The sequence below is a fragment of the Rhinatrema bivittatum genome, chromosome 2, assembly GCF_901001135.1.
Source record: "Rhinatrema bivittatum chromosome 2, aRhiBiv1.1, whole genome shotgun sequence".
NCBI classification, from domain to species: domain Eukaryota; kingdom Metazoa; phylum Chordata; class Amphibia; order Gymnophiona; family Rhinatrematidae; genus Rhinatrema; species Rhinatrema bivittatum.
In genome coordinates this window covers 605,364,168-605,380,550 of record NC_042616.1, presented here as the reverse complement: position 1 = coordinate 605,380,550, position 16,383 = coordinate 605,364,168, and the positions used below count along the sequence as shown (strand labels likewise).

The window sequence follows — 16,383 nt, the reverse complement described above, 5'->3', positions numbered from 1 at the left end:
CCTAGATGAGGAGTAGGTTCACTGTTCAGCCTCATGTCAAGGATTGGGGCTCATACCTGCTGCCGCCTTCCTTAGGCCTTCATCTTTCAGGCACAATGCTGCTATGCCCGAAGGAACATCAGACCACAGCTGTAGCAGATGGAGGAGTCAGGACCAAGCAGTGATAGAAGATGGCTTGCATATCCGTAATGGACATCTAGTGCCCACAGATACAGGCCTTTAATCACTGTGCTTGGCCTTGGACTTCACTATGCATTTTTTAAAATTATTTAAATAAACTAACTGAAAAGATCTGTTGGAAGGGCTGCCAAGGTGGCAGCAAAAATAAGAAGTAGTAATGAGGCAGCAAAAAGGCAAGGCCAAAAGCTGAAAAAAGTTTAAAGAGACTGGAATTCTTCCATGTGGCAGCTCTGACGACAAAAGACTGAGGGCCTCATGAGACAATGTGCATGCGCAGGAACTCCTGCACATGCTCTGTAAAGTCTTTACTGAGCGATGAGGGCTGGGTCCATGTTGGCGTCTTCAGATGATGTCACCCACGTATAATGGTCAACTCATACCTGCTTGTTGATGGAGAAGGGAGCTCTACAAGGACCAGCAATACTTTAAAAAGTGCAAACAAACATCTTCATCACATCCTAGTGAGAACTTTTTAATATAACTTTACTCTAATGTAAACAGGCCCAGATGTAGGCACAGGCAACATTTTTGATAGCTTCACAAGGGGAAGAGGAGAAGGAATAATAAAGGCAGCAAATCAAATACAGCTGGATGAAGCTACAGATTACAGAGACAGAGCGCAGGATCTGAACTCCCTGAATCTCAGCAGCATTCCTGACTCACTGGTCAAACCACATTTCTTCCCAAAAGCAAAAATGAACAACATATGCCAAAACAGATTCAATGTGCTCAACGTTAGTATAATATTTTGGGTCTTATGTTCATAATGGATTCAAAGCTTAGGCACAGCTTAAGAAAGTTGGTTTATTATTCGTTTTCATCTCTCTTCCTACAAGTCAACAACTCAAATTCAGGTCAGGCTATAGAAACAGAGTCCACTGTAGTTCTGAAGATTGACAGACTGTACAGAAAGTGTAGCTGTGTTTTCCCCTACAGGTATGTTAGCAGGCAGATGGCTGCAAACAAAGCCCTTCAGAAAATCTGGCCTTTTCCTGGAGGGATTTCTTCATTGGAGGAGAAAATAGTCACAGCTACAGATTTTACAAGCTCACATCAGGCAACCAGTGAAACCAGTTTGGTAACGATACAGGAGAGAAAGAGAAGTCAGCTCTCAGCCAAAAGGGTTCTCATGATGCTCAACAGCAGGCAGGTCTGCCCCAAGATGACAGATGCACCAGTTTATTTTTGTTGGGGGAGAGGTGGGGAAATGTATTGCAAGTCTTCCCCTCCCTGCAACAAACCTACTCACCCAAGAAACACAAATAAACATGTCTGAAGTTATTCTTAATAATGCCATCAAGGGCCAAGTGATGGCCCATTGGCAGCCTTGTGTGCTGTTGTACAGAGACCCAGGTCCAATTTCAAGCCTCTGTTAGGCAGCAAGTGGGAGCCATTTTGGAGGCAGAATTCATGCCTTCTGTAAGATGTGAATCTTATTCATGGTTCAACAGCATCAGCTCCAACTAGTTCCCAAGAGCCCCTGTGCCAGAGGGAATCACAATGTGTGTTGCTCAGTCACAGCCAGAGCTGTGGCTGGGGGGAGGGAGGGAGTAGAAACTCCGGCAGCTACGAAACGAAGACTCCTGAGGCTAAGTGTTAGTACGTGAAAGCTCTGTGTCAGGAGCCCGAAAGAAGAGATGGGGGAAATTGATGGGGGAAAATATTAACTCAATCAAACTCAAGACTCGAGTGGTGTGCTATTCTCAGATAAACATTTTCAGGGCAACAACTTTATTTTCTATTAAGAGAAAAGTGGAAAAAAATGAGCAGAGTTGTGCAAAAATAGATATTTAGATTCAGGCATCAGTATATATGTCTGCTCATTCTGCTAAGGCACTTGCTAAGGTTTAGACTTTGTTTTGATACAAGAGATATAGAGAGAAAAAGAGAAAGAAAAAAAAAGAGAAAGAAAAAAAAGAGAAAAAGAGAGAGAGAGAGAGAGAGAGACTGACTCACACGCACACCTATTTTTTTTTTTTTACCTGAAGGATGCTGTTCCATTCACTTGTATTTTATTCTTCTCGGCTGTGGATACTCGAAGCGACAGAATTTTGTTTCCTGGCACGGTAATTTGTTTCAGAATGGAAGCTAAAATAAAAGGAATATGGCATAAAAGAAAACAAATACGTTTGAAAGGACTGCTTATTCTGTACAGGGTCTACAAGAAAAAAAAATTGTCGCAACTTGCCTTAAAGTATCTCTTGCTCGCCCCCTAACTAGCACTTATTTGCCTTCAAAAGAAGAGGCGACTTGAGGATAAGCTAGCAAGGTAATTTTATTTTAATTTAAATGTATTTTATACTCTTCAGGGCAGTCCTGGTTCAGCCAGCGATTGTGTTGAAAAGCCAATGGTGTGCCAAACAAGTTGGGTGCTAAGTATTCTCAGTCCTAGCAGAGATGTCAGCCCAGAAAGTGGATTGCCCTGCCTGCCTAGGCCCCAAGGAAATGATCTAATGGCCAGGCTGCTATATACAATTTGTCTCCCCCCCCCCACCCCATGGCAAAATGAGGGCGCCTCCAGCATGACTACCAACTTCTGCGTGCACAAAAGGACTTGTGGACATGTGATCATGGTGCCCTGCCTATGTCCAAACTGCTCCAGACCTCCAACACAGAAGCTTTGGACCAGGTTCCTGAAATCTCAGGGTCAATCTTTCATAATGGGGCAACTTTAGGAATGTAACTAATATTTTAAATATGATATTAAGGGATTACAATGAAATAGTACCCATGGGTCACAATGCAAGAAAAGCACCCACTGTTCAAAACTGTGCTCATCTGCTGACAGTTACTGATGCACAAATACAATTATTTCGCACTAAGTATGGGACTTATGGGACAAGTTTGCTTTGTGAATTCCAGCAACCGTCATAATGCACTAGGTTCCAGAGCTTATACCAAGTAACCCGTAAGAGCTAAAAGCCTCTATGTGCATGAGGTTATAATCATTGGTTGCTTTGGAATATTTTGTCTCTTGTGGGCTTATAAGTTAGAAAAGTACTTAACTTAATTTTCAATATGAGTGCCGCTGAATGCCACGTTCTCAGTATGAAATGCCGCTGGATGCCGCTTAACACCATGCTGAATGGATTCCTTGCAGGTCCGCGGTTGTATCTCCCGAATAGGGCTGTTAAATTAAAGTCCTGCCGATGGTTTCCTTTCAGGTAATCTTTTCAGTAGCTCGCTGACAAATACCCCCGACGCTGCAGAGTTTCGGAATATCTTCCTTCATCAAGGGTACAGCAGGCTTGTAGATGTGAAAGATTTTTACAACCATAAGTGAAAGGTGTGCGGCTTCTTCAGAAGAGTTGAAAACGATCAGTGCTTATTTTAAAGATCCTTCCTGTCAAAGCAGGGGCTTTGATAGCGTCTGGCATTCAGCGGCACTCATTGAAAATTAAGTTAAGTACTTTTCTAACTTATAAGCCCACAAGAGACAAAATATTCCAAAGCAACCAATGATTATAACCTCATGCACATAGAAGCTTTTAGCTCTTACGGGTTACTTGGTATAAGCTCTGGAACCTAGTGCATTATGACGGTTGCTGGAATTCAAAAAGCAAACTTGTCCCATAAGTCCCATACTTAGTGAGAAATAATTGTATTTGTGTGTTTAATTGATTTTTTTCTCACTCTCAAGAGGTTTTTTCTAATACAAGACAGTTACTGATGTACATTACTCAGATTAGGTCCCATCTTTAAGCTTCTTTTACATGTTGCACCTAACAGCCTTCCCATGGCCTGTAGCATTGGTCTTGTCAAGCTTAAACAAGATAGATTAGAAGGGGCTGGATACTGATTCAAGAAAGATGTCCTTTTTTTTCCCCATTTCTTGGCAATGTTCTTCCTAATTTTCCTAAATGCATTTATTTATTTAGATTTTTACTTTCTGCTATTTTGTCACTTCAGGTACTGTAGGCATTTTTCTGTCCCCAGAGGGCTTACAAGCTAACCCCTAGATTCATCAAAATGCTATAATATCGCGTGCATAGCACCCATGGTAAGAGAAAGGGGCGTGTTTAGGGTGACTTTTAGAATTACCGCACCGCGTGGTAACATAGCACTTTGCATAAGCAGTGTTGCAGTAAACGTTTTGCACCCCACGATACTTCTATTTCGTAGCTCACAAAGTGAGGGGAGAGGGAGAAGAGAGAGAGCCTGTTTATAAGGCCCTCATAGTAGTCAACTATTTATCTCTCGATAGGAGGGACAGTTAAGAGCTTGAGGTGAGGTGTTGGTGGTAGTTTACAGTTTAGGGGCCAGTTTTACATGCAGAGTGAGACGTATGAACTGCACAGAACACCTCAGTGAAGATATGACATCTTTTGGAGTGAGGAAAGTCTCACAAAGATGAGATTTCTACAATGTTCTCTCGCTCTAGCTTGGACTCTAACAGGGTACCATCAAGCTACGCCGAGAAGATGCAAGCTCCAAACGTTACAGAACCATGTTTTCATTTGAGAAAGTTGCTATTTATGAAGCGAACTTATTCTGCAAATGTAATACAGAATCAATTGGTTTAACAGTCCCTGAAGAAGCACCGAAACACAATTCGTGTCAGGCTGGTTTTTACGGTTTATGAAACCTTATGGCATTTGTGCTACACAGTTAAGTGTAGCACAAATGTAACCCTAACCTCACACAAGGGGTACCCCAAGGCTCCTCTCTATCCTCCACCCTCTTCAATATATACTTACTCCCTCTCTGCCACCTCCTCTCTAAACTTGGACTAAAATTCTTCCTGTACGCTGACGACGTACAAATACTTATTCCAATTCAAAAATCCATCAGCGAAACCCTACAATACTGGGAAACATGCTTGACATCCATTAATTCTCTCTTCTCCAATCTCCATCTCGCACTTAACACCTCGAAAACCGAAATCCTCATCCTAGCTAACCAACCCCTCAACTCAATCCACCAAATGATCCTCAACGCCTCACAATCTCACACACTACCGCCCAGTGTCAGAGATTTAGGAGTAACCCTAGACAATCAACTCTGCTTCAAATCTCACATTAAATCTCTTCTGAAAGGGGGCTTCTACAAACTACAAATCCTCAAAAAACTGAAGCCCCTTCTCCACGCCCATGACTTCCGCACGGTTATGCAAACCACCATACTTACCAAACTCGACTATTGCAACTCCCTCCTCTTAGGACTCCCTTCCTCTACCATTAAACCACTCCAAATCCTCCAAAATGCCATGGCAAGAATTTTAACAAACACTAGAAAAACTGACCACATCACTCCCATACTCCAAGACCTCCATTGGCTCCCCATCACCTTCCGTTCCCAATATAAAACACTTACCATTCTCCACAACACACTACACAACAACAATTCACCCTGGCTTGAAGACATGCCACAATTCCGTCAAGCTAACCGCCCCACTAGAAACTCCCTTGCGGGCACTCTCCAAACCCCCTCGCTTAAAATTGGGCACCTCACCGCCACTAGGGATAGAGCCTTCTCCATTGCGGGCCCTACCCTCTGGAACTCCCTACCCGTCAATCTCCGCTTAGAACCGTCCCTGAGCCATTTCAAAAAAGGAATCAAGACATGGCTCTTCAAACAGGCATACCCCAATTCCACCCAATCCTAACAGAATTTTCCTTGATTCACCTCAATCCCACCCTACCCTATATCCTCTTACCTTATCCTCATCAACCACCACAGAACCCTCCCCACCCCCCCTGCCCCCTTCCCCCCTGACCCCCCTCCCCGCAACCATCCCTGTATATCAAGTGCACATGCCATGTTGCACTGTAAATAAGTTCCATATGCTAAATGTATCAAATGCACATGCCATGTAACATTGTATATTAGTTCATTTGCATATCTAATCCTAATCGAATGCAAATAGTTGTATCGCTGCTTTTTAACTATACTCTCTTATACTTGTGTATTCACCCAGTTACCCCCTCCCCTGTTCATTGTAATTTCCTTTCCTTCTCAGTTTTTTGTAAACCGACATGATGTGTCCTACGAATGCCGGTATAAAAAAGTTTTTAAATAAATAAATAAAGTGTTTATCTTTCTCAACAACTCTTTTACATGCCAAAAAAAAAAAAACAAACAGACTTTTGAAAAAAAGGGCAGAGACTTATGATTAAATCTGTTGAGCATTATACCATTTAGGTAGTTAATACAAAGTTTGTGTATCCTCTAGTGCATGAGATATTTACACACTCGTATTTGATATACGATGGCCTCAAACAAATGTATTAATGTGATTTGTGGTTCATTTTAAATTATATTTCTATATTTGGTATTGTATGTGTTTGTTTGCAGGTGTTTTAATGTATTTCAAATTATGTTTTGGAAGATGCTTGGCTAATACAACCGAGGTTTGTATTTACAACCAGGCACAGAGTCCCAACATTTTCATTTATTTACTTATTTAATGGCTCTTATATTCCGCTACTTCCTAGGTATAATTCAGAGCAGATTACACAATAACAGCTTTGTATAGTTTTTGAAGAGAATTTAGTTCCATAACAGCAGTGAAGTACATAACAAGAACTCTTGTATATTCTCCACAGAGGCAGTCATAAACCCTGCTGAGTGCTCTTGAGGACTTCTGTACTACTAGTGCCGTTGCTACCATGTAGAATGTAGCACTATATAACTGGGAGCATGCTTCGCAGCATACCTGATGTCTGAGACTATGCAGTTGCTGCTTTTAATAGCTAAGTGGAATATTGGAGGGGTTGTTTTTTTTTAGCAGCTGTTTCTGCAACTTAGTGAAGTTGCTACCAACAGTACATTCAAATTTGCATTAATACCTTCAGTAATTTGAATAAAATTATTGCTAAAGGAAAATTGGTTCTTACCTGCTAATTTTCGTTCCTGTAATACTACAGATCAGTCCAGACAAGCAGGTTTTATTCATCCCTACCAGCAGATGGAGGTAGAGAACAAAACTTTGGGCACTGCCACATATACGAGAGTGCCACCTGCAGTCCCTCAGTATTAATTGATACCCAAGCCAAGATAAGAAAAATAAAGAGCGAACAAGGCTCCCAACATGGATACCCCTGACCAACTAGATAATCATGCAGAAAACGCTAAACCTAGAAACTGAAGCCAAAAAATGGAAAATCTGCTTTGCAAATAAGTACAGCAGTAGACCAAACAGTCTTTCGGCAGAGATCCTCAAGGCGGGTCTCTGGACTGATCTGTTGTATTACAGGAACGAAGATTCACAGGTAAGAACCAATTTTCCTTTCCTGAACATACGCAGATCAGTCCAGACAAGTGGGATGTACCAAAGCCCTCTTACATTGGGCAGGAACCCGAAAGACCCACTCGAAGAACACTCTCTCCAAAAGGGGGCTGCCTCCGGGGCCCGCACATCCAAATGGTAATGCTTGGTAAAAGTGTGCAATGAAGACCACACCGCGGCTCTACAGATCTCTTGGGGAGACACCAGCTAACACTCAGCCCAGGACGGCACCTGAGCTCGAGTCGAATGTGCTCTAAGACCCACTGTAACCGCTCTTCCTTTTGATACATAAGCTGCAGAGATCGTCTCTTTCAACCAACGAGACAAAGAAGCCTTAGTCGCCTTTTCGCCCTTTTTTGCTCCCCCGAACAGGATGAATAAATGATCAGAACGACGAAAAGCGTTAGTGGCTTTCAAGTAACGTAATACCACCCGTCTCACAACCAAAAGGTGAAGTTCTCATCCCATCAAGGGATCCCGAGCAACTCCACTGATTGGTTTACATGAAAAACAGACACCACCTTAGGAAGAAACGAAGGTACCATATGCAAGGACACTGTATCGGACGATATCTGGAGAAATGGATCACGGCACGAAAGCACCTGCAATTCCAAAATCCTTCTAGCCGAACAGATAGCTACCAAAAAGACCGTCTTCATAGTCAGGATCTTCAAAGATAACCAATTCAGAGGCTCGAACGGCTCCTCGCAAAGGACACATAGCACGAGATTAAGATTCCATTCTGGACAAATGTGACGCAGAGGTGGCCGGAGATGTTTGACTCCTCATAGAAAACGCACCACATCCGGATGGGATGCCAAGGCCTTCCCCTGGACTCTCCCTCTGAGACAACCCAAAGCGGAAACCTGGACCCGAAGGGAACTATGGGCTAATCCTTTGGATAAACCCACCTGCAAAAAAGACAAAATATGGGACACAGACACCTGAAGAGGGTCCAATCCCTGTTGTCCACACCAGGTCTCAAACATCTTCCATACCCTGGAATAGGCTAAAGAGGTAGCAGGGCGCCTCGCTTGGAGCAGCGTGGTAATTACTGGTTCTGAAAACCCCCTCACGCACAATCGCCTCTCAAAAACCAGGCAGGGAGACAAAAGCAATCCTCCCGATCGGAAAATATAGGACCCTGACGCAGGAGATCCGGTAAATGGGTCAGGTGTAGCGGTTTGTCCACTGCCAGATGCACCAGATCCGCGAACCATGGACGGTGAGGCCATTTCGGAGCCACCAGAATCACTGACCCCGCGTGGCCCTCTACATGCCTGAGTCCTTTGCTATCAGCAGCCACGGAGGAAAGATGTACAGAAGGATTCCGGTCGGCCACGGACACAAGAGGGCATCGAGCCCCACCGCCCGGGACTCCCTCCAGCGGCTGAAGAAGCTTTGCGTCTTGTTATTGAGACTCGTTGCCATGAGATCGAACTGCGGGGTTCCCCACCGTTAGCAGAGAAGCTCCCAGGTCCTCTGAGAGAATTCCCACTTCTCCGGATCCAACTGCTGCCAGCTGAGGTAATCCGCCTGGATGTTGTAGACTCCTGCGACATGGGAGGCGGCGATTCCTTCGAGATGAAGCTCTGCCCACTCGAACAGCAGCTGAGCCTCCTGTGCTACCGTGGGACTCTTGGTTCTCCCCGGCAGTTCATGTAAGCCACCGTGGTCGAATTGTCCGAGAAAACTTGCACCGATCGTGAACCAAGGGTACAAACTGCTCCAGACCTCGGTGCACCGCTCTCAGCTCCAGGCGTTTGATGGACCATGTCTATTCCGACATCGACCAAAGGCCCTGAGCAGACCTGCCCAGACAAACTGTCTCCCAGCCCCAAAGACTTGCATCAGTGGTGACCACCACCCACTACGGGACCTCGAAAGGCACCCCCTTCTCCAGATTGTTCCGCGTCATCCATCAGGCCAGACTGGCCCTGGTCAACTCCATCAGAGCAGGGGTGATAAACTAGTCTGGCTCTCAGGATTTCTACAATGAATATTCATGAGACATATGTGCACGCATTTGACACAAGAACAGAGTCCATGTGCACACAGCTTGGCTATCTTGAAAACCAGACCAGTTTGCAGCACTCCGGGACCAGAGGTCGTCCTCCCTGACACAGAGCGTGTGAAAAAAAACAGAGTGCAAGCCTTCTGGGGACAGGGACATACCTTCTGTACCTCGATATAACTCGTCAAGCTACCTATGAAAAGCTGCAAGCTAAAAATCCAAAGAAAATAAGTAAAGAAAAAGGAGTTTATATTTCACCTTAAGGTACCAGTTTTCCATAGAGGCTGGTGAACTTTAGACAGTGTGAATGCCAACTGCTTCAAATCAATAGGACTCTCATTGCTGGATTATATGAATAAAATGGAGAATCAAAACTAGGCTAGTTGTAAAATTTTTATTAGACACGACTAGGACATCCTGCAGCAATCTCATTCTGTCCAGCCTGTGAAATAACACTGCATACCAGCAGGTATGTATTTTAACACAAACTGCTGGAACCTTGTTTTATAGAGAATAAACTGGAGACCAAAGTCAGACAATGAATTTATTGACGCAAATTTAAGAGCACTTGTTATACACCCTCTTGTCTTATATACTTCCAGTCCATTACCAAAGCCATTCTACTGCACAAATCCAAACACAACAAACCACTGCATTTCCATCCTGTCTCCCACCTTACTTTACCTCCGCAAAAAAAAAAAAAAAAAAGGTGCATGCAATTCCTACCTGGTGGGAACTGGTTAGCCTGAAGGACTGTGTTCAGTGGCATTCTGCTTTCCTCGGGCTTGTTGGCAGTCACAGCTGAGGTCTGTGGAAGGACTGTCACTGTATTTCTCACTGCTCCTGCAGGCTTCTGAACCACCTAAAAATATTGCACCACATCTGTTGAAGCAGATTCTGGACAGAAACAAGTTCAATTGACATGTTTATTCATCCCAAAAAAATGCTAATCGCGCGCATGTCCAGCATGACTGTTGCAGATGCAAGTGAAAGAACTTCAAAGTACTTTTCATGCAATATGACAACAAAACTCAGCAGTTTATTTACATTTAGATCTACCAACATATGCTTGGCCAAACAGTTCTAATGCCGTGTGACACAGATGCATCTCACCTTTAGTTCAAATGGATTATTTTTGCTGCATCATTAAACCCATTTCCCTGAACGCCAAAAAAAAAAGAAGACACCATGAAGCACCTACGACTGGGTCCATCTCACTATTGCTTTACATTTGCTCAAACTCCTCAGCTGCCAACTAGTTTTGGCTATGCTTCGGGCTATCTTCATTTCTTCTGCATCTAAGCCTGTCTGCGCAGATGGGAGAAGTAGATCTCTCTCTCTCTCTCCTTCCCACCTACAATCTTCGTTCCTATTACATAAAGCCAATTCCTCAAGTTGGGGTGGGAATTTCTGATCTGCCTGCTCATTCAGAGAGCACTACAACCTGTTAAAGCTGGTATACTTGGGTTTACTCACATATAGTAAGCTGTAAGATAGGGTACAATGCCTGGAGGGCTGCAGTGTACAAAGATGCTTTTTGGAAGCGTCAGTGCTGCCCCATCTGAGTGCAACTCTGGATTAAAAAGGAGGAAATTGCCAAACGAAAAGCTGAACTAATGTGGGCACAAAGAAGTACTTTGGGACCTTGTAATCTAGTACCCTGACACATAGGACCTACCAAAGGAGAGGGCATCTATCTTACGTAGGCCAGTAGAGCCGAAACAAGTTCTTATTACACCCATAACCAGCCTGGCTTTCATATATCTGTGATGAATACGAATGAGATAAGTTGGCATATTGGTCTCATATTTGCATATATTGGAAACCAAATATATGCCAATTTATTTCATGCATATCCATTATGGGCATCCTGAAAACCCTACTGGCTAAGGAGTTAATAGGATAGGTGTGAAATCACTGCTACAGGGCTTTGGGAGAACTTGTCTCATAAATCACAAAAAGTGTCCTACTTTCAGCAACTCTACAAAAACCTCACACAGCACACTTATGGTGCAAAAGCCTTTGGGGGCAACTAAAGTAGGGATTAAACTTAATGAGCATGCCCTCCACAGCAAGGAACATGAAAGAGGTTGCAAAGAAACCCAAAGAAGGGAAAAGCAAAGTCCTCCACCTGGGGACCATCCCACACCTGGATGCTGGTGAGGAGGATTTTACACTAACGATCTTGAGGACTACATCAGCCGAATGTGAGCTCCTGTTAGGGACACCCCTTCCTGAGCAAGACTCAAGAGGAGAGAGTCAGAGTGGATCACAGCTCCCCAAATTTGGGGGTTGTCCTTTACCCGGATATTCAGCAAAACATACTAGGGTAAGCGTTCAGCTGACTATAGCAGGCTGAAGTTACCCAGGTAACTTTAGGACAGCATTTTCTCTGGCTAAGTTTATCTGGTTAATACTGAATATATCAATGCTTGCCAGATAAATTTTAGCCATGCCCCCAAAATGCCCCCGCCCTCCCTTTTTATCCAGTTAAATTTCAGTCAGGTAATGGATTTACCCAGGTAACGTTTATCTGCTCACTTCCAAAACAGAAATTCTTCATCTTTCAATAATTCCTCATTCTGCCTGTAGCCCCCCCATTGCACCTATTTCTAGATGACTTGCCTATTCCTATCGTCTCAAAAGCACGTAACATGGTAACCCTGGACTCAAGTCTAACCATGTCCTATCACATTTCAATCACTATCAGAAATTATTTTTTCAAACTCCACTTTTTTTTTCATTTCATTTAAAGAAATGTATTAATCGCTTAACACAAATGGCCTAAGCGATATACAAAATTACATACATAATATTAAAAAAATAAAATCATAAAAATACACAGAAACTAAAATCAAACAAATTTGACAAAAACAAAAATAAATAAGATCATCATAATAGCAATGAAAAAAATAAAAATTACTGTCACATTTAAATATGAAGTCAGATAACATTCACTTCATTGCATTACTCTTCTAGCCAGAAGCAGATAATATTCAGTTCCATGCATTACAACTTAAACACACGGTCAAGGAGAAATTCTTTATAAGAAGTTTTAAATTTTTTAACATCATCCATAGATCTTAGATCCAAAGGGATCAAATTCCATTGAGAGGGTGCCGCAATTGAAAAAGAAGTTTCTCTAGTACTAAACAGACGAGCTTGACGAACAGAAGGAACTTCGAGGTTGTTTAACTGTGAAGATCTCAAACATCTAGCTGGTTTGTGAATTCTCAATAAGGCGTTAAACCAATATGGAGAGTTAGACATGCGAAGTTTAAAAACAGTTAACCCTATCTTAAAGGAAATCCGTTCACACACAGGTAACCAATTAAGTTTACAAAGCACTGGTGATATCCTATCACAACGCTTTAGGTTGGATACCAACCTAGCAGCAGAATTCAATAATAACTGAATAGGCTGAATTTGACATTTCGGTAACCCAATATAAAGTCCATTACAGTAATCAATGTGCGGAAAAATGAGCGCACGAACAACTGTCAAAAAGTCTTTTTCATAAAGCAAATGGCGTAGACCAGTCTACATGTTGTAAAACATCTCTGTCCCTTACTATTTGCTAACAAATTTCACACTATCCTACAATCCCTTATTCTTACAGGTATAAACTATTCTAATACCCTCTATCTTGGTCTTCACAACGTACTCCACCCTTTACAACTAATTCAAAATACGGCTACACGTATTCTAACGGGTACCTCTCGGAAAGATCATGTAACTCCAATTCTACACTCATTACATTGACTTCCAGTTCAATACAAAATACAATATAAAGTCTTATCTATCATACACAACCTAATTCATAATGATTCCTCTACATAGCTCTGTTCACTTCTCCGCATCTACCAACCCAGCAGGCAGTTATGTTCTCTACATAGAAACCTTCTCGAAATACCATCTGTCCGCCTGGCCAGGCTCGATATCACCAGAAAGTGTGCCTTCTCAGTTACCGGCCCCTTGCTCTGGAACTCTATACCAGATCACTTGAGGCAGATAACATTACACAAAGATTTAAAAAAACAAAAACCTAAAGACATGTTCTCGGTGAACACGTTCCATCAGTTGGTAGGCTTTTCATGACTGCTTCACACCTACTTTCTTTTTTACCTTTGCCAGGCTCAGATCATGTTTTTATGTCCCTTTTTATTTCTTTATTTTATTTACAATGTTTTTATGATATGTCTTTTATGTTAACTTTTTAATTATATATATTAATAGATGTAAACCGTTTTGACTGACATTTGTTGTAAAAGCGGTATATAAACTCTTTTAAATAAATAAATACACAATAAACAAGTCTGATATCAATTATGCAAGATAATTAGCAGGTATAAAATTCTGCGAGTAAGTTACCAAATGTGCGTGCGGGTCTTTTAAAATAGCAACTTGGGCGGTAACTTTTGGCCCCGCTCCAGAACATCCCTAGACTGTCCCTTTTCTTTTTTATGCATGTGCGTGCAAAATGTTAAATCCATGTGTACTTTTGACTTTTATAAAATAGGGATTATGAGAGTGGAAGATGCTTACTTGCGTTCCAAGCATGTAACTTTGAAACTTACCTCCTGAGGCAATGGAGGGTGAAAGGACTTGCCCAAGGTCACAAGAAGTAGCAGTGGGATTTGAACTCTGGCTTCTGGGTCCACATCCTGCTACTCTCACCACTAATCTATTCCTCCACTCCTTTGAGCCTAAAGAAACTGAAATATTGTTGGTTGCCCTGCAGAAATCTAGGAAGACTTCTATCTAGTAATATAGAGATCTCTAGCACAGAGGGGAAAAAAAAATGTGGAGTTTTTTTTGGGTTTTGTTTTTTTAAGACCTGGCAGTTTTTTCCTGCTCCTTTGTACTTCCAGGTCAGTTCGAACTAGGACTGTGTTCTGGCACCATAAGCAGTCATGTGCAACAAATCCAGGGATTTTGGGTTCTTTGTTTTATATCCCCTCCCAATTTACATTTAGTCCAGTCATCGTAGTGGCAATTTTGAGTCAGAGGCCATGCATCACAGCTCCTTCTGGAACCCTACAATTATGGGCCCTGAATCCTGCCATTAGATGTTACCCTTGAGCAACGATCATGACTCCTTCTCACCCAGCCAACCCAGGAAGCGAAGACCTGACCTGAGGATCTTGCACAACACGCACCACCAGGCTGGCCCAAAACAGCTAAATTCCGACAGCAAGAGTGCATAAAAGAAATGTGGTATTTACAAGCAATCTCATTCTCTCAGCTGTGGATTGAAATTTACCTGCTACAGCAGAAAGATGCTTGGCTGCATAGGGAGAGGAATGGTCAGCAGAAGAAAGGAGGCAATTAACACCTGCTCCAAGCAGGCATTAATATCTGAGAGCTAAATGTGCGTCTGAGATGCACACTTTTTTTTTTAATGCGGAGTGAATGAGTAATAGCCTCATTCACATGCATTAGGGGTGGATTAGCACCTATTTAACCCGCGTCTGAATGCGGGTTATACAAAGCGTTCGGCTGAGCGCACTGTATTGCATCGGCCCCTTAAAGAGGGGAGTTATGATAAAGACATTTAAATACCTTCCAGGTTTCCATGCACAGGAGGCGAGCCTCCATCAATGGAAAGGAGGCTCTAGAACAAGGGGTCATGGAAAAAGGGTGAAAGGGGGTAGACTCAAAAGGTAATCTAAGGAAATATCTCTTTCCAGAATAGTTGGCGGATGCATGAACTGCCACCCCGTACAAGTGGTGAAGACAAGGACAATATCTGAAGTAAAATAAAGCATAGGACAGGCACAAGGGATCTCTGAGGGAGTGGTACGGATTGTTAAGATGAATAGTTGGTGTGGATGTGCAGACTAGATAGGCCATGGGGTCTTTTTCTGCCATCATATTTCTACGTTTCTAAGTCCTGGACACCCTGCAAGGGACATTCCTCAGATAATCAGTTTAGAGTCAAAGGAAGGCTACACTGGATCTGCCACTGACAACTGAATACACAATTATTGTTGATCACATCGTAACAGAATATTTATCATCTAGCGATCCCATACAGTGTGGTTCATTAAGAGGCTCTGATCTAAACTGAAGAATACCACGATGAGAATGGACTTTAAAAAGGCCGATTTTAAAATGAGAAACAGTGTTGAGAAAGCCGTATCAGGAACTGAGGAGTTTAAAGGTACAAAACTATGGACAGCAATATAGTATTATTGTTATTTAAAATTGCTCATTTTATATTCTATTAGAATATATCTCTAATGTATATCTGCACAGTCTTACATATGCCTAGTAGCAGTAGAGAGCAACAAATCTTTGTGCCAGGCAAGTCAACGAATGAAAAAGGAAAACAAAAAGTTCAAAAAGGTTCTCTAAAAAGACATCAGAAGTGGTAAGGGCAAAAAAATTAGAAATTAAAAAAACAGAAAAAGAGTACAAAGGGAAACAAGTAAGGCAGTTAAATGAATAAAGGCTCAAACAAAGGAGAATATTATCCAGTCAATAAAAGGAAGGGATAAAACCTTCATTAGATACATGGGGAAGAGAGAAAGCAAAAGGGGAATAGGTAAGGTAAAGAGAAAGTGTGTGGCGGGGGAACAGTGAGGAGAAGCACCAGCAGAATCAAGCTGGCAGTGTAGAGAGGAATAATTGGGTGGACAATTGGTCTTTTAACGCAGCCATCTACTACAAGATCCATATTTAGTAAGCCGGGGAGCGGGAAAGTTTCTCAGAGTGACTTTGCCCAGATGTTCAGCATAACGTACCAGGGTCAATGTCCTGCCGAATATACCAGGGTACGGTTATCCGGGTAACTTTAGGACAGCATTTTCTCTGGCTAAGTTTATTAGTTTATTATTTTTGTTTAAGAATATTTATAGCCCGCGCCCTCCAATAATTCAGGAGGAGTACAATAGCATAAATGTAAAGCACAGAGCCATGACTCACTGATGTATGTCTGATATCAAATTACCAGAGTCAC

The 16,383-nt window shown here is 42.4% G+C and overlaps 1 protein-coding gene across 2 annotated transcripts in view; it reads right to left on the bottom strand.

The window, feature by feature from the left end:
- Window positions 1–16,383, bottom strand: part of TAF4B (TATA-box binding protein associated factor 4b) — a 202,139-nt gene that overhangs the window by 134,211 nt on the left and 51,545 nt on the right. For both annotated transcript variants that reach the window (XM_029591165.1, XM_029591166.1), the window contains exons 7-8: window positions 10,149–10,284; window positions 2,163–2,268 (exon numbers count right to left, since the gene is read on the bottom strand). In XM_029591165.1, the coding sequence (XP_029447025.1) occupies window positions 2,163–2,268; window positions 10,149–10,284 (242 nt within the window). The remainder of the gene's footprint in view (window positions 1–2,162; window positions 2,269–10,148; window positions 10,285–16,383) is intronic.